Source organism: Pongo pygmaeus, chromosome 15 (genome assembly GCF_028885625.2).
Source record: "Pongo pygmaeus isolate AG05252 chromosome 15, NHGRI_mPonPyg2-v2.0_pri, whole genome shotgun sequence".
In the NCBI taxonomy this organism is placed as follows: Eukaryota; Metazoa; Chordata; class Mammalia; order Primates; family Hominidae; genus Pongo; species Pongo pygmaeus.
The window spans coordinates 75,134,868-75,158,739 of record NC_072388.2 but is presented as its reverse complement, the minus strand read 5'-3'; the positions used below and the strand labels follow the sequence as shown (position 1 = coordinate 75,158,739).

Genomic DNA, 23,872 nt, shown 5'->3' with positions numbered 1-23,872 from the left:
GTTTGTTGCTATCCTGTTTCTACTTTTTGAGATGCGTACTTAGACTGACTTTTAGCCTTTTTTTATGCAAGTTTTGATGTCATTTAAAAATTGCCATATAGTTCAAAATATTGTCTAACATCTATTGTAATTTATTTTTGAACTATCAATAATTTAGAATTGTAATGTTTAATTTCTAAATATTTCAGGCTCTGCTGGGGTTTTTAAAAAATTGATTTTTAGAGTAATTTCACTTTGGTCAGAGAACATATTTTAGGTGATTTACCCTTTGGAATTTGTTGGGACTTACTTTAAAGACCAGCATATGATAAATTCTGGTAAAAATTCAGTGGGTGCTTGGAAAGAATACCTCTTCTGACACTGCTGATTATAATATTCTATAGACATCAATTAGGTTAAATTTATTATTCATTTTGTTGTAATCATCCATATTATTAATGACTACTTGTAGTATCAGGTACTTCCAGGTCTGTAATTTTGTTTTCTATATTTTGAAGCTATATTATTAGTTGCATTAAAATACAAACTATATCTTTCTGGTAGATTTATCTTTTTATCTCTATGAAATGTTCCTCTGTGTCCTTAGTAATGCTTCTTGACTTACATTTATCTCAAATGATATTTGTATAGCTATATCACCCTTTTTTTGGTTGGTGTGTTTTTAATCATCCTTTTACTTTCAATCTTTCTCTTAAGACTCAAAGTATGCCTCTTGAAAGCCAGATATAGTTAGGCTTTTAAAATATTTACCCATGTGTTAGGCAGCCTCTTTAAGATGACCTCAAATGACCAACCTCCTGGTATTAAAGCCTTGTGTAATTGCCTTCCCTGTGTGAGGACTGAACCTGACTCACCTCTGGTGAATTCTAATGGTTAGTCTCGCTCATGCAAAAGTTGTCAGATTCAAAATGGAGTCACTCGTGTCAAACCCTGACAAAATGGAGCCAGGGAAGGCTATGAAAGGAGGGATTTCATGCACGATTTGCCTGATAACAGAAACGAATCAAAGCTTACCAACTTAAGTCACACAAGGACAGCAGGGCAGCTAATCACTTTTCTAAGAACACTTGCCTGACACATTGACTCATATGCAAGGCCAATTGAACAAAAATAATTTTAAGATCACAAATTTCACCCAATAACTGCCACCACTCAGAAATCAGCACTTGCCAGCTCCCAAAAGACACTATCCCCACCAATGACTTTCTTTCAAAACGACTTGTATAACCTCCTCTTTCCCCAGTAAAACCCTAACCTTTTCCTTTTCTCTGGACATACTGGAGGACACCTTGGTCTGTCTGTATGTATGACCTGGATTGCAATCCCACATCTTGTGTATTATTCCCCAATAAAAAATTTTTACTTAGAGATTCATCTTTCTATACATTTTTATGTTGACATACGTTATTTCACATGTATAGATACAATTGTATCTGTAGGACAAATTCCTAGAATTGCTGGGTTTAAAAATGTAATGAACCTTTGTAATTTTAATAAGATACTGCCAACCCTTTATAGTTTGCACTAGTTTATACAATGTATGAGAGCATCTATTTAACTACACATTTGCCATTATAGTGTGTTAACAAACTTTATTATTTTTGGTAGGTGAAAAACTTCTATTATTAAGCATTTTCGTATGCTTCAAAGTCATTTGTATTTTCTCTTCTATTAAATGTCTGTTAATCTCCTTTGTCCATTTTTATACTGGATTGCTAATGTGTTTTCTTTTTTATTGATAGGGACTCTTTCTATTTTAGATAACTTAGGCCTTCATCTTGGCAGAGTTATACATTACTTGCCCAAGTTCTCATTTGCATTTGCTTATAAGGTGCCACTGTCATAATGAAACTTTTTATCTCTATGAAGTCTAATCTAGCAATCTTTTCTTTTATGGCTTCTGGGTTTTGTGTCATACTTAGAAAGGCCTTCCCCAGTCTTAGGTTATAAAATAACTTTCCTTTTTTTTTTTTTTTTTTGTACTTTTAGAAAAAGTATTTTTTTTTTTTTTTATGTTTAAATCTTTAGACTGTCTGTAATTTGTCCTGGTATAAGAGGTGAAGTATAGATCCAACTTAATTTTTTTCACCAGAGCTCTACCTAGTAGTTCCCACCCCATTTGCTGACTAATCTTTTTTCCACTGATTGAAAAGCCACCTTTATCATATTCTCAATTCTCGTAAGTATTTAGATCTATTTTTGAACTGTTCTGTTCCACTCATCTGTATGACTACTCACAAATTATTACTACTGTTTTAATTGCTGTAGATGTATAAATTTTAATATCTAGTAGTCTCCCTCTATCACTTTTTTTAATATGAACTTTAGAATCAATTTATGTAATTTTTTTCAATTCTATTAGTATTTTTATTGAAGATCACATTCGATTTGTAAATTGAGAGAAGTGATATCTTTACGATGCTGCGTATTTCTATGCAAGGACGTGGTTTATCTTCCCATTTGTTTGTGTCTTGTTTCATCTCTCATTAGCATTTTAACATTTTCTACAAATAACATTTCTTGTGTTTATTCCTAAGTATGTTATCATTTATGTTTTGTGCTATTATAAAAAGGGTCTTTTCTTCCCTTAGAGCTTGAAATTAGATATTGCATCTATAAAAGCTATTGATTTCTGAAAATTAATTTGTTAAATTCTTATTTTGTAAGGTCTGGTTAGTCTTCTTTAGTTTCTAAGTAAAAAACTCAGTATCATCTGAAAATTATAATTTTCTCTTCTGTTCTGATTTCTGTATCTTTAATTTCTTTCACTTGTCTAATTGTTTCGCCTAAGTCTTACAGAACATTTTTAAATAATAGTGATAATTAGTGGACATCTTTTTCTTGTTCCTGACTTTAATGAAATTGCTTCTGGTATTCTCAATTAAGCACGACACAGGCTTTGGATTGAGATAAATATATTTTATCATATTAAGGAAACACCCAGCTATTCCTAATATTAAATGATCCTTGCATTCCTGAAATAAGCCTCATTTAGTCATGGTAACTTAGTCTTTCATCTAGAGCCAGCCTGACTGGGTTCAAATCCTGGCACCATTACTTCTTAGCTTTTTGTGTTCAAGCATAATACTTCACATCTTTATGACTTGGTTTGTCTCTTAAATGGGGATGATAAGAATATCTACTCATTAGGTTGCTTTGAAAATCAATCGACTATATGGAAAGTTGAGCATCTTTTCACGTTTGAGAGACATTTGCATTTTTTCCGTGAACTGTCTGCTCATATCTCTTCTACAGTGGTCTACAGGAAATTCTCTATTTTTATGTTATTTATAAATTAGGAGTATTAGCCTTTAATCTGTGATGTAAGTTGCAACCATGTTTCTGGGTTATCACTTACATTTTAGTTTGCTTACTGTGTATATGCATGCAAGATTTTTTTTTCAACAGTCAAATATATCTCTTATTGCATCTAAATTTTTAGTAGTATTTAGTGTGCAAGAGTACATTATTGGTCCCAAAACTTTCCATTCTCTATATCCCCATCCTTTGCCATGTAGATTTACATTCCCTTCTACCAAAGGAGTGGAGTATATTTTTGTACTGGTCCAAGGAGATGAGGGACACTTAGAGCAGAGGTGCCCCAGCTGAGTTCAGTGGCATTATTATGCAATAGCTAACCCAGGTTACAAAGCATGGGTCCACAGTCTTTTTAAAATAAAAGTTTGGATAGCAAATATTTTAGAGTTTGCAACCACATAAAGTCTCTGTTCCATGGTCTCCTCTTCTGTTATTGAACACTTTAAAGGTGGAAGAAAAAACAAAACAAAACACCATTCTTAGCTTGTAGCAGCCCAAAACTAGGCCTTGGGTCAGTCAGATTTGGCCTACAGGCTATGTGGCTTGCTGACCCCTGTCACAAAGGAATTAATCTTTTTTTTTCCAGTAGTTGTATAGTTTAAATTGTACAATTAAATTTCTCATCAATTTGAAAATTATCCTGGCATAGTGTGAGAAACAGATCCACTTTTTCCTGTATAGCTATATATTTATATGTAGCTATATAACTATACCCAGTTATCTCAACACCATTCATTTTTATAATCCATCTTTTCCCCCACTGACTTAGGGCACCACCTTTATTGTATCCTGAATTTTCATATGCAATTGGGCCTGTTTCAGAATTTTCTATATCGTTCCATTGATCTATGCATGAACCTATACCACACTTTCAGAGTTGAGGCTTTATGTTTTAACATGTAGTGGGACTAGCCCTCCTCCTACCAAGTGCTCTCTTAAAAGGGTTTCCTTGGGCTGCTCTTGTTTATTTGTTCTTCCAAATGAACTTTACAATCAATGTGTCAAGCTCCAGAAAAAAAACTGATGGCATTCTGGGGGTCCCATAAAAACTTTCTGCAGAGTACACAGGCCCAGATTTTAAACTACTTACTAAATTTGTTTAATGTTACAAAACTAATCAAGCTTTCTATTTCCCCTGAATGAGTTTTGAGAAATTATTTTCCCTAGGAATTTTGTCTAAGCTTTCAAAGGTATTGGCTTAAGTTGTTCATATTCATAACTTTATCTATGAGAGTTATCTGATACCTGGATTGAAGGTTCATTCCTCCAGAGAGAATTTGTGGTTGCTTCTAGTAGTTATCTGGGGTTACAACTGGCTTGGGTCTACTGTAAATTAAATTTCCTCATGCAGTATTTTGCACCATACAAGCAGTATAAATTTGAGCCTCAACTCTCTATATAAGGGACAACTTGTTAAACATTTTTAGGTTGATGAGACAAGAACAGCTTTTCCTCTACCCAGGGCCAAGGTCAAGAAAGGCAATTTTCCCTGCTGTTATTTCTGCTTGGTGGCTTATTTAGTGTTTACCTTTACACAGTAAGGGTAGCACTTGGAGGATCCCCACTTTGTGGGAGATCTCAGATTAAACTTCCTGCCTTGAGCAGGCCCTGCTTTACCTCCTGCACCCATCTCAGTCAGCACAACAGAGGCTCAGGGTAATCAAGGCTTAGTAGGTACCTTCAAGGTAAAAGATGGCTTTTGTCTTACTTGCTTTCCCAGGTTTAAGCTTTCACGTCATTTTTTACTTCTATAGATTTTTTTCATTTCTTGTCATTATTCTGGGTGTTTAGAAATAATTTTTGGTTTGTTTGTTGTTTTTCTAGAGGAACAATGATAAAACTAACTTCAAAAGTAAAAGAATTCTGTAAGGATGCTCAGTACCTGGGTGACAGGTCATTCATACCCCAAACCTCAGCATCACGCAATATACCCAGGTAACAAACCTGCACATGTACCCCTTAAATCTAAAATAAAAGTTGAAAAAGAAAAAGAAAAAAACCTTTCCCATGCATTTCATGGTTTTAGGGCTTAGATTAGACTAAGCTAAGAAGATAATAACTGACTGACCTTTGGCTGCAAAACAAAAAGAGTTTGTTACTGACTGCTATGGTATAAATGTTTGTGTCCCCCAAAAACAGGTGGAAATCCTAACCTCCAAAGTGTTGGTATTGAAGTCAGGGCCTTTGGGAGGTCATTAGAATAGGAGGGTGGAGCCCTAGTGATTGGGATTTATGCCCTTATAGAAGAGACCCCAGAGAGCTAACTAGTCCCCTTCACCATGTGAGGACACAACTAGAAGGTGCCATCTATGAACCTGAAGGCAAGCTCTCACCAGACATTGAATCAGCCAGCACCTTGATCTTGGACTTCCCAGACTGTGAAACCATAAGAAATACATTTCTGCTGTTTATTTTTTTAAAAAATTAGGTAAGGTAGCAAGATATATTAGCACACAAAATCAGTAGCTTTTATGTATAGAGCAATAACCAGTTAGAAGACATAATGGCAGACGAAATCTCATTTACTAGCAAATAAATTAAACACTTAGGGATAAGCTTAGCAAGAAATGCACAAAACCTACACAAGGATAATTTTAAAACACTGCTGAAAAGGCACAAAATAGACTTGAATAAATGGAAATACATCTCCTATTCTTGGATAGGATGACACCACATTTTAAAGATGTTAGTTCTCCCTAAATCAGTTAATATCAATAAAATACCAATGTACCTTAAAAATGAATTTAGACAAGTTGATACTAAAGTTCATATGGAAAAACAAACATGTATGAATAGCCAGAAGCACAACAAATAGGAAAAATTATAAGGCGGACTAGCCTTGCCAGTTGTTAAAACATACTATAAAGTCTCTATAATTAAAACAGTGTGGTACCATGCACAAGTAGACCAGTGGAACAGAATAGAAAACCCAGAAAGACCCAAGTACATATGGATCCTGGATTGCATACCGAACCAGAAAAACAACATTACTGGGAAAACTGCTATAATTCAAATAAAGTATGTAGTTAATAGGATTGTGCCAATGTTAATTTCCTAGTTTCATTAATTGTACCATTGGTATGTAAGTTAACATTAGGAGAAGCTGAGAGAAGGGCACACAGGAAATCTGTTTTTGCCAGATTTTCTGTTAAGTCTAAAATTATTTTTTTTAAAAACGGTTTTGGATCAAGAGCCCCGAGAATGTGAAGAGGGGGCTCTGTGTCAGGCTAACATGGAACACCAGAGGGAATAAATCGCCACTGCTCACATTCCCTGAGCTGGCCTCACTTTATCTCTGGCTGGTCAGCTTTTGCTTGGATTCTATAAAATACATGTCTTTACAATAAATTCCATTTCATGCTTTAAAATGTAAAATAAAAAATTGGTGTTACAAAAAGTTTTTGTTAATCCTCCAAATGCATTTCTTTGTTTTCATTGGTAGGGTCTTTAAAAGTATTTAGTCTGTCATGCTAATTGAAATACTTCATTTCTTCTATGACAATTGTTATAGTAGATTTCTTTTGATGTAATTTTTTGGCAAATTATACCTTCCTAGAAAATTATCCATTTAATCCAAGTTTTTAAATTGTTTGCATACAGTTGAGCAAAGTATATTTTATGGCTCTTACTTATTCAGTACCTGGTAATTCTTATTTTGTGTTTGTCTTCTCTTGTAATGTTAGCTAAAATGTTACACATTTTACTACATATTTTAAAAATTAGCTTTAATTCTGTTTCCTCATTTTTCTAATTAATTTTTCTTGATTCTTTTAGCCTGCTTTTAAAAGATTCCTTTTCCTAATATTTTGAGTTATACAACATTTATCCTAGTTTTTAATACACAAATTTTAGGGCAATGAATTTTCCTCTGAGCACTGTTTTATTTGTATCTCAGAGGAACAAGTTTATATTTTAGATATGAAATGCTTTTTTTAATGCTTTGCATTTCCTAATCAACCCAAGAATAGCTGAAGAGCTTAAAAACACTTTGGATTGCAGATGAGCAGTGTTTTCTGGCTTTAATTTATTGCATTTTTTTTTCTGACCACTTATCCTCAAATTCTAACTTTATTGCATTTTTATCAGCAAATGCCATCTGTTGTTCCTTTTCTCTGTTCTGAAACTTATGTTTTCTGTATGCTCTAATACACAGTCAAATGGGGAAATGTTTCACGGATACTTTAAAGCGTAGTTACCATTTTTAGGGTAAAGTCTAATATGTATCAACTAGATCTTCTGTACCTTATTTAAATCATCCCATGTCCTAGTTTTTTTATCCACTTGATCTGTCATGAATTGACAGAATTGAATTAAAATATCCAGCTAACATTGTATTTTTGTTTCTTCCCGTGTCTCCTGTGGTTTCCAATACATAAATGGTTTTCCATTATTTGGTACACAGATATCTAGAAACATTATTATCTCGTGAGTCACACCCTTTAGCATTATGTCGTGTTTTTTTTTTCAGTTCCTTTTCCCTAAGTTCAACCTTGCCTGATATGCAGACTACAACTCATTTTCTTGTTTGTGTTTGCTTGGTTTACTTTTGCTCAACCTTTCTGATAACATGAAATTAGTGTTTGCTGACATTTTTGCCTTTTATCTACAGATAAGTTTACTTTTATTAATATGACAGGTACATTTGTTCCTATTCTATGGTTTTAGATATCTTTCATTTTTGTGATTTGTTTGGTTGTGCATACATGTTTTTTCTCATAATTAGCAGTCTGAATTTTTCTTCTAGTGATAATCTCTGTAATCATATTTTCATATGATCCCCCTCTATTTCACTAGTCAATATACCTTAATTCTCTACAATGAGCAATGAAAAATTAGTATATTTACCTGTCCTCCCGATACTATTTTAATAATGGAACACAAAAGTCACTTTCTTATTTCTATGTACAAAAGCTAGACTGCATTGCCTAATTTAAAATGCTGGACAGTCAGAAGCTGTTCAGGAAAAATGTTGGCCCAAAACTCACAATTAATTCACTTTTATGCAGTTTCAAAAGGTTTAGCTAACTTTATTTATAGCACGGTATTAATGAGACCAAAATCATGGGATCAGAACTTAGTGTGAGCCAGCAGATTGGTTTTATCCCATGGGCACTTTCTGTAGGCTTAAAATATCAAAGATTGCTAAGGTGTTCAGTCCAAAAGGTGTAAACAGATCAACACAAATTTATTGTCACTACTGAGAAACAAAGCCCAAAAAACTTAACTGGTAGTTGAACAACTTCGTCACTGAAGACCAGTACAAGGAACTAAGTCCATCACATTGTGCATTAAACTCTACTAAGTCGGTGGTTCAAGGGGAATAACCTCAGACTGGTATTATGCTAGAACATGTAATGGAATCAGTCAGCCATGATTCCAAATAAAGCATTACTTCCAATTCAGTTTAACCTAGTTTTAACATGTCAGTAGCTCCCGCCAATAAGTGGGCCTAGCTGTATTTCCTCCGGAAGGTGATCAAGGCAATGCAAATCTGTTCACATCTCAGTTCCAGCTTTGTATACACAATGGGCCAGTTGCAGTAGGGTTTCCATGAATGCACCCTGAGCTTAGCAGAGGAATACTGCAATAGTTCTCCACTCAACAAGTAAGCCAGTATATACAGGACCCTTCACTTCCGGTCTCTTGCCTTCCTCTCTTTGTTCCTCTGTAAGCTTTACATGTGGGCCATATTAAAACACTTGCAGTGCTCTGCACAAACCATGCTCTTACCCTTGGAGGGCTTCATCCACTCTTCTTAACTCCTGCTCATACTTCAGGATTTCATTCAGTTTTTTTTTTTTACTTCTTCCACTGCCCAGTTTGAGTTAAAGTGCCCTCCTCCTTGCTGCCAAAATACCCTGTCATTCTTATTTCATTCTACATTGTAATACTTGTTTTTCTGGTCTCTTCCACAGAAGACCATGAACATCATGAGAGCAGGAATGCCGTTCTTCTCTGTATACCCAGCTCCTAGCAGAGTGCTTGGCATAAGATGTGTTCTATACACAGCTAATGAATGAAGGGGCATTTCTAAAACCCAAGACTGTTAAGGCAGCTTTTGCTAACAGTCAAAGAAATGTTTACCGAGGTGTTGAAAACAGTCTATCACTAACATTAACATCTCAGAACACATATCCTCCTCGCTTAGGAATCAGTTGTGCCTTGGTACACAAAGGACGATACCTTCTTATTGCCATAGGTTTGCAAGATCTGCAAAATTTCATTGACTTTTCTCTTGCTCTGGTCACTCTCAAGAACAAAACTAGGTTGTTATAAGAGGATGTCACAGAAACCGGCTATCTCCTTTCAATGATGTATACACAGAGAAGGGATGAGCCCATTCACAGTTGCCTGGTAGAGAAACAGCCCACCAGGACAAACAAGTCAATAAAGAGGTCTCATCAGACACTGGCCCATGGCCCAGTGGCCCACAGCTTATGCATATGTACATGCCCTCCAACAGTTCAGTTTGTAAAAAGAGGCAGCAGAGGTATTGGTTGGGAACAGACACTCTTTAACATCAAAGACTTGAATCTGAATCTTGACTGACACTTAATAGATATGTGACTTGAGCAAGTTTGTCTGTAACTACAAGCATATTTCATTGTTTTAAAATGGAGATAAAAGTACCTACCTTTAGAGTTGTTGAATAAGTGAGATGTTTCCAAATGGCAGACCACCAAGTACATATTTGCCATTATTATTATTAGGTACTCTGGACAGGTGCCTAATAGTCTCCAGGATAGTATATCTAAGGGGCCCAGGAGTATCCTGCTTTACAACAGTTACCCTCTTCCCTAAGAGGTCCCTGAGGAGGACTTCACTTCATCAGTGTTCAGTAAATGTTTGTTCAATCAGTGACTGGGGCAATGGTTCTGGTGGACCTTTGTTATTCTTATTGGCTGTCCAGCATCTGAAGTACCTTCCCATGTGTGAGGAAGCTCAACTTTCCAGATAACCTCATTCTGACTTCCTAGCCAGGACACAGGCATATGACTACTAATCAGATCCACCTACCCCGTATTTTGAATCAGAAACTAGTGATTCAAAGACATCAGGAACACACAGGGTCACTTCTGATGAAAGTGGAACCCCAAGTTTCACTGTATTCATAGGGCTAGTACTGATGCCCCAATAAAAAGTTCTTTGATAAAAATCAACATGAAGTTCAAGGCCAAAAAGGCTTGAGGAAGCGAAATTAAAAAATTAACCAGCAGCAGAAAGCCACAGATTAAAGACAGCATTAGGTGGAGGAGCCCCTTTTGGGCACAGGCCCCCTTACCAGTCCAAGACCCTGAAGAGGAGAAAGCAGAAAAGGGAACACAGTCCAGGCCATCTTTTCATAAATAGCAACTCATAAGTAAACAGGAGTGACCCACCTTAGAATCTCACTAATCTAATTAGCAATTCCTCCTACCTCACTGGGCTTGGAGGAGGAACAAGGAAGGTGAGAGAAGGACCAGAGACCTTTAATATGCTTTCCTAGAAGCCTGCAGTAATAAATGTGAATGCTTCACTCTAATCTGTGCTTTTAAGTTGGTGCATTAAGATGGTATGGCAAAGGAACTCACTGGCATACAGGTGTTCACTAAAGTAACGGAGGTGGCGGCAGAGACCGGCATCCAGTCTGCTAGACTGACCTACCAAACAACTCCAGACAAAGTGAGAAAGAGCAAAGAAGTGGGAGAAAAATTAGGAAAGTAGGGTCAGGAAAGGGAGCATTCCAAAGAAGGAAGTGGCTATATAGCATCAGTATCATAAAAATCAACCTATGGGCTAAATTTTGACAGTAGAAGTCACTGGTGAATCCAGCAAGAACAGTTTTAATGGTAGCAAGGGTAGCAGCCAGGTTTTAGAGTGGTGGTTCTCAGCCTCAGCTACACTTCTTTTTAACGACTGAAACCCATCCCCACCTCCCCATGCTGATTTAATTGGTCTGTGGTCCAGCCCAGGAATTAGGACTTTTTAAAGCTTCCCAGGTGACCCTAACATGCAGCCAGGGTTAAAAACCACTGCCTCAGTGGACTGCAGAATGGACAGAGTGCAGATAAGGGCAGTATACTTTAGTGGTACTCAGGCTTTCAAAGGGTTGAGGAAAGGTCTTTTGTTTGAAGCAGGAGTATCTGAACATGTTTAAATACAAAGCTGTATGTGCCAGGAGTGTGAGGCTGTAGCTAGATCAAGTCATTTATCAAGGGAGAGGTCCTAGGGCACAGGAAAAGGGATTTGTCTTGGGCAGGACAGGCACTGGCAAGAAGGTAAGGAAGGGTGTGTGTATGGGTGTCTAAGTGGCAAGTTCTGCCAGAGGCTGTTATGTGGTGGGGGAGGGCTGAGATTAACTGCTGAGATTGAGAGAAGGTGGGGGTAAAAGGGTTTAGAATGGCCAGTTTGCAATAAGCTGCTGACAACAGGAGGGAGTTTGAGATCAATACTGAGAGCAATTCAAATCGTTACCATGATTTTGGGGTGGCATCAGTTTGCATGGTCATGAGATTTTTTTTCATGGCCCGCTTGAGGAAGCAAGGTGTAGGACCTATACATAATGAAATGTGTTGATTTTGAGTCAAAGTTATGAAGGCCATCTTTAAGTTCTCTGATATTTTCTTTCCCCTTTCAATTAAGAACATCTGAATGAGGGGGCAGCAAGGGTCAGAACTTTTAGAGAAAGAAAACGTTAACTTATATAATTTACATCTTAAAGCCTTCTAACTTTTCAGTCTCACACCTTGATAATATCTAGTAACACTAACATTTTTGGCCAGAGGTAGTTTTAACTGGTCTTCAAGATGGAAAAGTTGTGTGGTGTTTTAAAAGACTGCAAAAATTGAAATGAGAGCTTAACAGCCTACAGACATGAGTGTGTGAGGAAATGAGAACTCCTAGTATACCTTTGCAAACACAATGAACTCTTTAGCTATGCATATTCCCTGAAAAGACAGAACTTGGATTTCTGGGCTCCGGCAACCAGTTAGGACCCAGCCCAATTAATACAAGTAAAACATGAAGAAAAAATGACCATGGTTTCTTTTCAAAGCCTTAAGATTAGAGTACCATATTCTGAAATGCTGAATCCATGAGTCAGACAGTAACAACAACAAAAAAGCATGACATTGCTATTGGTCTCCAACCCCTGCAGAATTGCCAGTTGAAATCTAAAAAAAGAAAACACGGTGTGATTAAGTGGGATCACAGAAAATTGATTTTTACATGCTCTGAAGTACTGAGATTCAGTTCTAGCAAGAGATTACCAATAACTCAACAGGTATTTATTACATACCTATGTACCCAAGGTGGTTTTATCTTCCTTTTTTTTTTTTCATTTTTATGAGCCGTACTTTAAATGGTTCATCATTATGCTGGAAAATACATGATACTTTCCCTTGAAAGTAACATCTAATGAACAAATATGGTAAACTCATACCTTACGCAAATCATATTTTTACTGCCAATTGTGAAAAATGACTATCATTTGTAGACTAACAATTCATTGTTATATTTTTATCCATTTTTATTTTATTATCTATTTTTTGATACAGGGTCTCACTCTGTCACCCAGGCTGGAGTGCAGTGGCCAGATCATGGCTCACTGCACCCTCAACCTCCTGGGCTCGAGTGATCCTCCCGCCTCTGCCTCCCAAGTAGCTGGGACCACAGGCATGCACCACCACAGCCAGCTAATTTTTAAAATTTTTTGTAGAGACAAGGTCTCACTATGTTGCACAGGCTGGTCTTCAACTCCTGCGATAAAGCAATCCTCCTGCCCTGGCCTCCCAAAGTGTTGGGATTATGGACGTGAGTCACCACACCCAGGCTTTATCCATTTTCAAAAGGTTATTTCCATCCACCCAAACATAGCCCTTGATAGCATCCTTTGTCAATTTTTCAAAAAGATCTTTCAGGAGCTTGTAGGGGGAAAAATATGAGAAATAAAGACATTAACAGTTTCTGCAAAGAATTATACAAAAAAAATCTCTTTACTTATGGAGGGAATATGAGAGCACCTCAGAGCTTAGGAGGAGACCAGTCCATTAAAACATCTTTTTAACTGTGGCAAAGCCCATGGTTCTCAAACTTGAGCATGCACCAAAGCCCCCTGCAGGGCTTGTTGAAAGACTGCTGGGCCTTGCGCTGGGAGTTTCGGATTCAGTAGGTCTGGTGAGGGCAAGATGTGCTGATGCTGTTGGCCTAGGGACCACACATTGAGAATTCCTGCTCTAGGCATCTCCCTTTCTCTCCCCGTTGCTTCCCACTTCTCCACCTTGCCAAGATTGCTTCTTTGCTGAATGTCTTCAGGACATGCCCCATTCTTCAATACTGTACTTTAAAATTTTTTTATTCCCTAAATCTGGCAATTTTACCAAGCATTTATGATGTCTACTTGCAGTGATAGAAAAATTTCTTCTTTTGGCCATAAGTTTGTTTTGCTGGACTTGCTAAAAACCCTGTAGTCCATACTCTTCAACAATACTTCTCATCTTCCTTCTTTTTGATGTTGCTGTTTCCGGGCATTTGATGTTCATCTTTTAGAGACGTTAACATAGGAGAAAGCATCTCTGTGCCACTTACATTTAGTTCTGAGTGATGGAACTCAACCATTTTCCTCACCTGTTCCCTCTGTACCAGTTTTCTTCTAAGGGGAGAAATTGTTGCCAGTGACAGTAACTCTGTGACCTTTCACAACAGGAGTGGGAGATAAGGAAATACTGACAAATAAAATTGGCAGCTCAAGCACTAGCAGAGGGAAGCAGCTGACAAGAGCTAACTGCCGTTACCATCCCTCCAACCATCGCATGAACCATGACGTCCTCCAAGCCATGCCTCCAACTAGACTGCATCCACAGCTGCTAGAGTAAGCCACTCTGCTCTCAGCCCAGCTCAGATAAGGTTCACAAGACATATAGGGCACTGAACACAGCTTCTAATGCTGAGATTTTTACATAGTCTTCTCCCCAGGGGGAAAAACCTGTGTGGCTCAGAACCACAGTAATGAAGCCAAAATGAAACAAAGGCCTGAAATCAATCATGCATCACCATCAGGAGCCTTCGCCTGGAGCCAAAGTGGAGAACCCATCGCATCAGCAATGACTGTGCCAGCCTAGTTCCTTTGTCTCAACACTGTATCTTTTTCAATTCCAAGTGACTTTAATGATAACTCTGCAGCAACAGAACTTCCCAGGCTATATTATAGGTATATAGATACAGCTACAGTGTCTCTAACTCCAAAATGCAAGGCTATTATCAATCTATTTGGAAGTCATAACTAGTCACTTATCCAAGGTGTTGTGCTTTACTTAATAAAGGATGCTACAAGCATCATAGACTAAGATGATTTATTTCAGCTTTTGGCCATTTTGCTACAAAAATAGCCTTGTTAGTAGCCTATTTCATAGCCCAGCAATGTCCTCTTAAATTTCGAATCGCATTTGATTTCTAAACAATTCAAGGCTAAATGTGGCCTATTTTCCAACCACACACCACTCAGTAAAAATTATACTCAGCCCCCTCCAAATCTGGTACCAGGTAAACAAGCTACTAATTTCTTTTTATTATTTCTTACCAAGAGACAACAGAAGGCCGGGCATGGTGGCTCGCACCTATTATTACAACACCTGGGGAGGCTGAGGCAGGAAGATTCCTTGAGGTTCGAGTTCAAGACCAGCATAAGCAACAGAGCAAGACCCCATCTCTCCAAAAACTTAAAAAATTAGCCAGGCGTGGTGGCACACTTCCACAGTCCTCACAACTCACGAGGCTGAGGCAGGAGGATGGCTTGAGCTTACGAGTTCAAGGTTACAGTGAGCTATGAACACATCACTGCACTCTAGCCTGAGTGACAGATCAAGAACCTTTCTCTAGGAAACAACAACAACAACAACAACAACAAAAGGCAACACAAGAAAGAGTTTTGTTCCTTTAAAATACTGCATCTGAAAAATAATCTAAAATTCCCTTAAACTCGTAATTAAAACTAACTTTTTATTAATGATCCTCACAGAAGCAGATAATGTTCTGACTTCTGCCCATCGTGGAAAACACACAAAATTAGGATTCAGACAGGCCATTTGTGTAGCCAGCTGGGAAAAATCAGAACCCTGAAATAAATAAAAACTGTTTAACTCAGCTTCAGTTATTACTTTTGAGCAGATCAAATACATGAGCTCAAGGATCATCCTCAAAGTCACATTTCAGAGTTTTTTCACTGATTACAAAACCTGATTTTTGAAACTACGTAACTTCTTTGAAAGATAATAGATTTTTCTTAACTTATGACATTATACACTGTGCCGCATATAAAGAAACTTCAAGATTCAAAATACACTCATTTCTAAGGCTATCCTCTGGAATTGGTTAATACAGAAAGCAAGCAGAATACGTCGATTAATAATTCCTTAAACATGCACATACAGCACCTTAAAATGAGGAGCACAATTTACAACCCTGTGTTGGAAAGTATTTGTGTGCTTAATATTCTATTCTCTCAGGCAATTAATTTTCTCCCCATTTATTACAGGTAGATGTTGCATTCTTGGGTAATCCCTGTTGAAAGTATTCAAAATGTGTAGAAAAGCATGCCCAAGAAAGATAATAAATATTCATGGTATACTGTTTCATAAATAAGCATCTCAGACTGACTCAGTTCTATCACTGAAAAACAAGAGATTATAACCCAGGGCAGAGAAAATCTGAAAGTCTGGGATTCTAGTCCTGGCTTAGTTATGTGATTTGGAGCAAGTCACTCAACTCTGTGGCTGTTTTCATCTCCTTAAAATGGCATGACTTCGTAGAGATGTTTGAAATGTAAATAATGTTGTATATAAAAATTATTTTTAATCATAGGTAGAAAGGCGGACTATTAGGCAACAAGTTATATAGAAAAAATGTGGGAACACCTTGGCCACCTGACCTTTGGAGGTTTTCACTAATAGGCCATGACCATGGGACCAATCACTGCATGAGTCATAGAGCTTGACACAAACAAAAAATTATGTCCACAGATTTCTCTCAAACCCAACCAAGTATGTTAAAAATATATGCCATGGGTCACTATGGTGACAATGCACATGACAACAAAATCTAACCTCATCACTAAAACAATTCAGTGGTACCATTTTATATTCAACAGACATTATATTTTCTATACTTCTATGGGTGCAGCCCACAGGGAAGGGAAGTGCAGCCTGGGAAGTCCCTGTAAGCACACACACTGCTGCATGAGAGCCAGGGGTGACTCAGAGGCATGCTGGGCCAGCTTCAGCACTCTCCCGTCCCATCATCTCCAACCCTGTAAGCACACACACTGCTGCATGAGAACCAGAGGCAACTAAGAGGCATGGTGCGCCAGCTTCAGCACTCTCCCACACTACTGCATGAGAACCAGGGGTGGAACGTCCCTGTGAGCACACACCCTGCTGTGTGAGAACCAGAGGCGACTCACGGGCATGCTGGGCTGGTTTCAGCACCTTCCCATCCCATCATCTCCACCTGCTCTCCCTCTACCATATTCCTGATTATGAACAATTGACATGTTCTCAGTCTTAAAGTGCCATGTAAACTTAGCTTCAAGTCCCCTTTTCCAACTAGATTCATGCCCACTCACCTCCCTTCGATAAAGAAATCTGGAGTTTCCATTGATAAGGACTATAATTTTAAAAGGGAATATGATAAAGCAACCCATCATTACACTTCGTATGGGAAACAGGGGCAATCGCACTTTGGGGGAAGGAGTTGCTGCCCCATTCAGCACCTATTTAAGACAGAAAATAAGTAGGTGCATGAGTGGGAGTCCCTCTACAATGTGACCAGAGCAGGAAGCACTTCACCAAGAGCTTCTATGTATTTCAGAGTAAACACACTCATTGGTATGAAAAAAAGAGCCCTTCTGTCAGCCAGGCCCCTGAATGAATGACAGACACTCCTGATAATACTTTCTAGAAAGCGTGGCTTCTCTCCAGCAGCTCCAGGCCATCACTTATTTCTCATTTTGACAAAGTAGCATCCAACTTCAGGCACGACTGTATATATAACTCCACATGCAGCTGAGCCATCATAAACACGCCAAGTATAAAGCCATGTCAAAAAGACATTTTACCTCCCCAAAGCATGGCCCCAAGAAGCCATTATTATAATAGAGTATGAATTTCTGCTGCAGGTTATTAACCTATAATACTAACAATAAAGTCCTGCTTAGGACATAAAGGCTCACACTGGGACATGAAGTAGTAAGACACAATCCACTGACTATTTTAAATTTGCTGTACACCTAAACCATCTTCTCCATTACATCAATCTGTGTGTGTGTGTGTATATATACACACGTCCTCTTTCAGTAGAACATAAACTCTGAAGATGAGGTAAAATACAATACAGCTGCTGCTGCTGATGAGCTGTCTGAGTTTCTGCAGACAATCTGCAAAAAAATGGAAGTTCTCAAGGCCCAGTTGCTGGTGTCTCTTTTGAGGCCCCAAAACTTGGTTGATTTATCTTATTGGCACTCTGCGTGAATCAAGAGTAGGCTCAAAGGCAAGCCTTATCTCCTACGAACACAATTCCATACAGGCCTCAACTCAGTATTTAAATTTGTTTGGAACTGGCTACAAATTTGGAACTTCCTCAAATGATATTAAAAGCTCTACACAAAAGGTATACAGAAGCAGTTACTGGTTTTTCAAGAACAAAGACAACTGCAAAAAAGCAACAGCTCCGTAAATGGAGCTGTAGTAAATGTTGAGACAGCAATAACAAGGTAACAAATAAAGCAGAGGATGACCTTTTTGTAAAAAATTGCTGCCTCAATATTTTACTATTAAAAAAAAAGATTCCCACAACATGATCTTCTGAGAGAAAGAATCCACTGCTGTGTTTGAAAGAGGAGTTGGTTCTGGTGGTGAAAGGACTGGGAATGTCGATTAAGATATGCAAGACTATCTAACACAAAGTCCAACATTTGCTTCAGCAACACCCAGTCAGCTCCTGGAGGGTGAAGTCTTGCTTTCTAGCTGTATCCAGGGCTCTTTTCTTGTGGCATTTTAAAAAATGTAGCAGTAGTTGCGTCTGTGGCTTTCTCTGCTGCAGAGGTCCTCACCAACCACTCAGAGCTGGGTGACTTGGGGGCTTGTGATGCTGGTGTGGTTGGCTCCACTGCATCCATGTGAACTAGTAAGGTGACAATAGAGAGGAGCAAAAACATCAAGGGGAGATAAATTAGAATAAGACAAATTAGAATGAGAGATACTTAGAAACAAAATTTTCTTAATCCTTATACTTCATGTCCTAGTAACCCAAGTGGCCACATAAGGTACCTCTTTTTTCTCTACAAAAAAGTAAAGACAAGATTTAAATAAGATAGTATTTCCTAATCTGAGAAAATGGGTTCAATTGAACAAATAAATAAATTCAGTAGCACACATTCATAATGTAGTAAAAATCACTTATTAAGTACTTATGTGTGTATTACTTAAACAATGAATACTCATGATCTTGTTAATGCAAACACTTACTCACAGATACTCATAGAGATGACTCATAGTGATCTCCACTTTCTAGATCAGGGAGCTAAGGTATAGAGAGATCAGATAAATTGTTCAGGGATAAAACAGAGCTGGTTAAATATCAAGATTCAAGCACAGATACTGGACTCTAAACCCCACGTTCTTCCTGCCACAACCCATGCCTCCGATAGGGCAGTGTTACCAATAAATATATATTATACAACAAGGAAAATGGTAGAAAAAGAGTATAATCAGGCCCAATATTTTTCAATAAGATCACTAAAGACATTCTGGACAGGAGACATGGCTTGTGCAGGGCTGTCTTGTATACTTCAGAACACTTACCGATCTGGATCCTATCTGCTGAATGCCAGGAACACTCCCCAGTCATTGCGACAAACAAACATTTACTTCACATTTCCAAATGCCCCTGAGTGGAATGGCACAAACCACCATCATCTCCACCCACTCTGCTGAGAACAAATATATACTAAAATATGGCAAAATCTAGAAAAGTTTGGATTTTACCCTGTCACCCAATAATTCCACTCCCAGAAATGTAACCTAGAACAGTAATTTTCAAATTGTGGGTCACAAAATCAATTTAGTGGGTCATGGCCATTACTTTTTTTTCTCAATGAAAGAAATAGAAAGTATCAGCGTGCACCCAGGATTTATTTCAGATTTACATGTACAACCAACACACATATTCAAACATGAATTTCTTATTGTGGGCTAATGTAAAAATATCTTGAAAGCTGTAACTCTATATACAAGAGTTTCTTGAGGGCAACAGCTTTCAAACATTTTGGAACTTCACCACAGCAGCAGAAAATACATTTGACAACTCAAATCTCTCTCTTTTTCTCTCTCATACACACATACTCACAACAAACCCAGGCACATATACTCACTCATATTTAACTGGTAAGAAATTTCAAAAAACTATACCTACATGGTCACCAAACTGCAGTGAAAAAAGCACTACCCTAGAAAAACTTTTTTTTTGCTATTTTTTATTATAATAAAATATACATAAAATTTGCTATCTTATCCATTTTTAACTGTACAGTTCAGTCGCATTAAGTACATTCACACTGTTGTGTAACTGTCACCACTATTTATCACCAGGACTTTTTCATCATCTCAAATGGAAACTCTGTACCCATTAAACAATAACTCCCCCCATTTCCCTCTTCCCCTAGCCCCTGGCAACCACTATTTTCCTTTCTGTTTCTATGAATTTGACTATTCTAGTAGCTTATAAAAGTGGAATCACACAATATTTCTCCTTTTGTGTCTAACTTATTTGACGTAGCAAATGTCTTCATCCAATTTGTAGCACGTGGCAGAGTTTCATTCTGAATAAGAAAGGCTTTCAATGGAATATTCCATACATAATATTCCATTGTGTATATACAGCACATTGTGTTCATCCATTCATCCAGCAATGTTTCCACCTTGCTGGATGTTGTTTCCACCTTGGCGACTGCAAATAATGCTGCTGTAAACAAAGGTGTGCAAAAATCTATTTTGAGTCTCTGCTTTTCATTCTTTTGGGTACATGCACAGAAACAGAACTGCTGCATCATACGGTAGTTTTATGTTTAATTTTTTGAGGAACTGTTTTTTACATGCTGTTTTCCACAGCAACGCACAATTTTACCTTCCTACAAGCACTACACAAGGGTTCCAATTTCTCCACATCCGCACCAACACCTGATGTTCTCTGTTTTTTGATATAGCCATCCTAATGAGCAGGAAGTGGCCTAAAAGAATGTTTGATTTGTTCTCTCAGAGAACAGTGCAGTATTTTCCATAATAGCATAAAACAGGAATACAATCCACATGTTCATCAAGAACATTTAATTATATAGCATATTAATCATATTCATACAATAGAATACCATATACATGGCAGTTGAAACATAGATTTTGGCAAGGCAAAGCATAACTGAATCTCAAAAACAGAACCCGGTGAAAGCTGCAACAAAAAATATGACATACTTTGATTTCATATATACAAGGTTCAAAAACACAAAACTGGACAATATATTGCTGAAGATACATATGTCTGCTAAAACTACTTGAAAAAAACAAAAGAATGACAAATGATAAAAAAACAATCAGAATAACTTTTACCTCTGAGGAGAGCAGCATGAAGATTTTTAAAGATTTTAACTTTTTAAAACTTTTAAACTTTTTAAAAAAGAAAATTTTAACTTTTTCTTAAAGTGAATGGTAGGTACATGGATATTTGCTGTATTTTATTTACTCCTTACGTATCTGCTATAAATGTTCTTTTATACCCATTCAATATTTACTAAGAAACATGTTGAATTTTAAAAAAACATTTAAACTTTAAAAAGACACAGTGGGCAATAAGAATTTGCCCTATGACTCCCGAGAAAAGGGACATCCTAAAATGGAACTACTGAATCCAACCATGTGGTTACAATATATCAGGAATCACTCTGTTTCAACTTTAAGATTCTATTAATTTATTCTTACAACAAATAACCAGTGGGTTTATTCTATGGGCTAGGTATTCATTTAGATGCTAGGGGCACAGTAGTGAGCAAAACAGATAAGCAGTCCCGCTCTTGTGAATGCATCTGACAATACATTTGACAATTCAAATCTCTCTCTCTCTCTCTCTCTCACTCTCATATCACTGACCCAGTATTTGAAACCTGATGTAACTAATTAACAGATTAACTATTAGGTACCCTTCTGAATGATACTCTAAGCACACATATCCTATCCCAGAAAGAGAAAGGTCAGAAAAAGTTTTTGGGATAGCTAAAATATACTCACACAAATAGCTGGGTTCTCAACAGAATTTCTGATCACCTCAATTCCGCTTTATCAAAAGGCATGTGTTTACTTTTTAAAGGATTGGAATCTGCATGCCAATGGCTCTGATCTACCATTCTGATGAAGAAAATCATTTCAAGAAAATGAAGTCTGGTTTTCATCTGGGTTTATTATGTTTTTTACAGCTACTTAGTCTCAAATTTTGGAGAAGATAATCCATTTTTTTTCTTTTCTGACTACATTCTTTAAAAGCATATTCAGCTAGTTCACTTCAGCATGAGGGAGACACTTGCAGGGAAATCCCTGTTCTGGTGTATCAAGTCTCAGAAGCAGGTTAGCATGCTTGCTCACTAAGATCCAGGGTGTGGTTCTGTGCACTAGACACCTGCATGCTAGAAAGCTGTAAAGGAGGGAGAATGAAGATACAAAGAAAATAAAGGTGCTACACTTTCAAGATGGGTCTATTTAACAATCCTATGGTCATTTACAGTCTTTTTCCTTGGCCTTTTGTTACTATTAGTACAAAGACATGTTGTTTCTTCCTGCTCTTCACCTCTCTAGCCTTATTAGTATCTTTAAATTCAGTCAATTTCAACTCAAAACTTTCTACCACTGGGGGAGGGGAAAAAGGGAAAAGATTTGTGGCTGCATGTTTAAGAAAGAAGCTGAATTCATCACAGTGACAGGGGAGAGTGTTGGCAGAGATCTGAGCTATTTATTCTTTTAGGAAAATCCTATAACGAATGACACAAGGAAGCCTCTATCTGCAGTCTTGTTCATCATACTGGTGAAGAGTCTGATAACAGATGTATGCAGTAGCATGATTTAGTGCCAGGAGCTGGCCCCTGATGTGTATTAATACAGCGGCAAAGCGGAACGCACCTCTCTTCATCATTCATTCCTATAAAAGAGGTGGAATCCGAGATGGCCCGATGTTAGGCAGAGCAAGCCCATTTGTTCTACTGACTGATGGCACAGACTCAGGCTATGTCCTTCACCTCCATGGGGCACTCAGGTTGTGGGTAGAAAAAAAGAAAATGCTCAGTGAAGCAGGGCTTAGTCAACAAGTGAGAGGAGAGGAGCTGGGCTCAGGAGGGGAAATGTTTAATGCCCAAGTCTTGTTTAATACCCACCCCTACACACGTACATTTCCCAACCTGAATATGGAACAAGGATTTTAAACTCTTCCCAGTGGTTCCTCTCTTACAAACAATTAAAAGCTAAAAATAGAAGCTAGATATTAAGGAGAAAAAAAAAAACAAAAAGATAAAAGAGGGGTGGTTTTCTTTTAATGCTTCCAATACCACAGACTGAATGAGGATCTGAGTTTTGATGCGCAGTCATAGTCTGGACTTGATCTTGTTATATATAAAAAGAAGAACACCTGCAGGACAGCTCTAGAGTCACAAGGAAACTGGTCTGATCTTGGCTGTGCAGTTTATCAACGATGTGACCTCAGGGAAGTGATTTAAGCCTTGGTTTTCTCATGTGTAAATTGGGAATAAAAACAGCATCTACCTTATTAAGGCTGTTGCAAAGATTAGGTGAAATAATGTTTACAAACTGCTCAGTTCAGAGCCTGGCCATGTGGAAAGCACTGAAAAAAAAAAGTACTATAATCATCAGACCTGTGATGAAGATTGTCCAGTATGAACCACCATCAAGCAGACTTCCCTTAACCTTACTAAGTTAAGGTAGAGGATAGGGCTTCCTCCCCATCTGTGTGAGGTTTACTCTCTATTCAGCTATCAACTGTTCTGATTTATACAATAGGTAGTATTTTCTAAAGAAAATAAAATATTCAATGGTATCTTCAATATCGTTTTCTCACTGAAATATTAATAAATACATAACTCTCCCCTTTTTTTCATTGAAGGATAACAGACACACAGTGAAGGACATCAGTCCTAAGTGCACAGCTCCAGATTCTACCTATGTAAGCAGCCACACACCCCCACTAAGTTCATCATATGGAGCACTGCCAACAGCCCAGAGGGCTTCTTCGTGCCCTCTCTTGGTCACTGCTCCCCACCAAAGAGAAGCACTATTTTGGCTTCTACCAATTAGTATTAGTTTTATTAAAAAAAAAAAAAAAAAAAAAAAAAAAAACTGAAAAGTTTTAGCCTAAAAAATTGTTTTTAATTAGGAATGTCATGACCAGTAAAATATTAGCATTCTACTTATAAAAGCAGTAAGAATGTACTGTACTGTATGCAAAATAAGAAAGTAAATAACCCCATGTGACTGCC

At 37.6% G+C, this 23,872-nt stretch overlaps 1 protein-coding gene across 11 annotated transcripts in view; it reads right to left on the bottom strand.

Moving 5' to 3' along the window:
* Positions 1–5,822: 5,822 nt before the first annotated feature.
* GPATCH2L (G-patch domain containing 2 like) overlaps positions 5,823–23,872 on the bottom strand; it is a 63,002-nt gene continuing 44,952 nt past the window's right edge. For 2 of the 11 annotated variants that reach the window (XM_054448057.2, XM_054448058.2), the window contains exon 10: positions 5,823–18,471. In XM_054448057.2, coding sequence (XP_054304032.1) covers positions 18,311–18,471 — 161 coding nt within the window. In that variant the 3' untranslated portion in view covers positions 5,823–18,310. The other 9 variants (XM_063651881.1, XM_063651882.1, XR_010123765.1 and 6 more) reach the window with 6 other exon arrangements.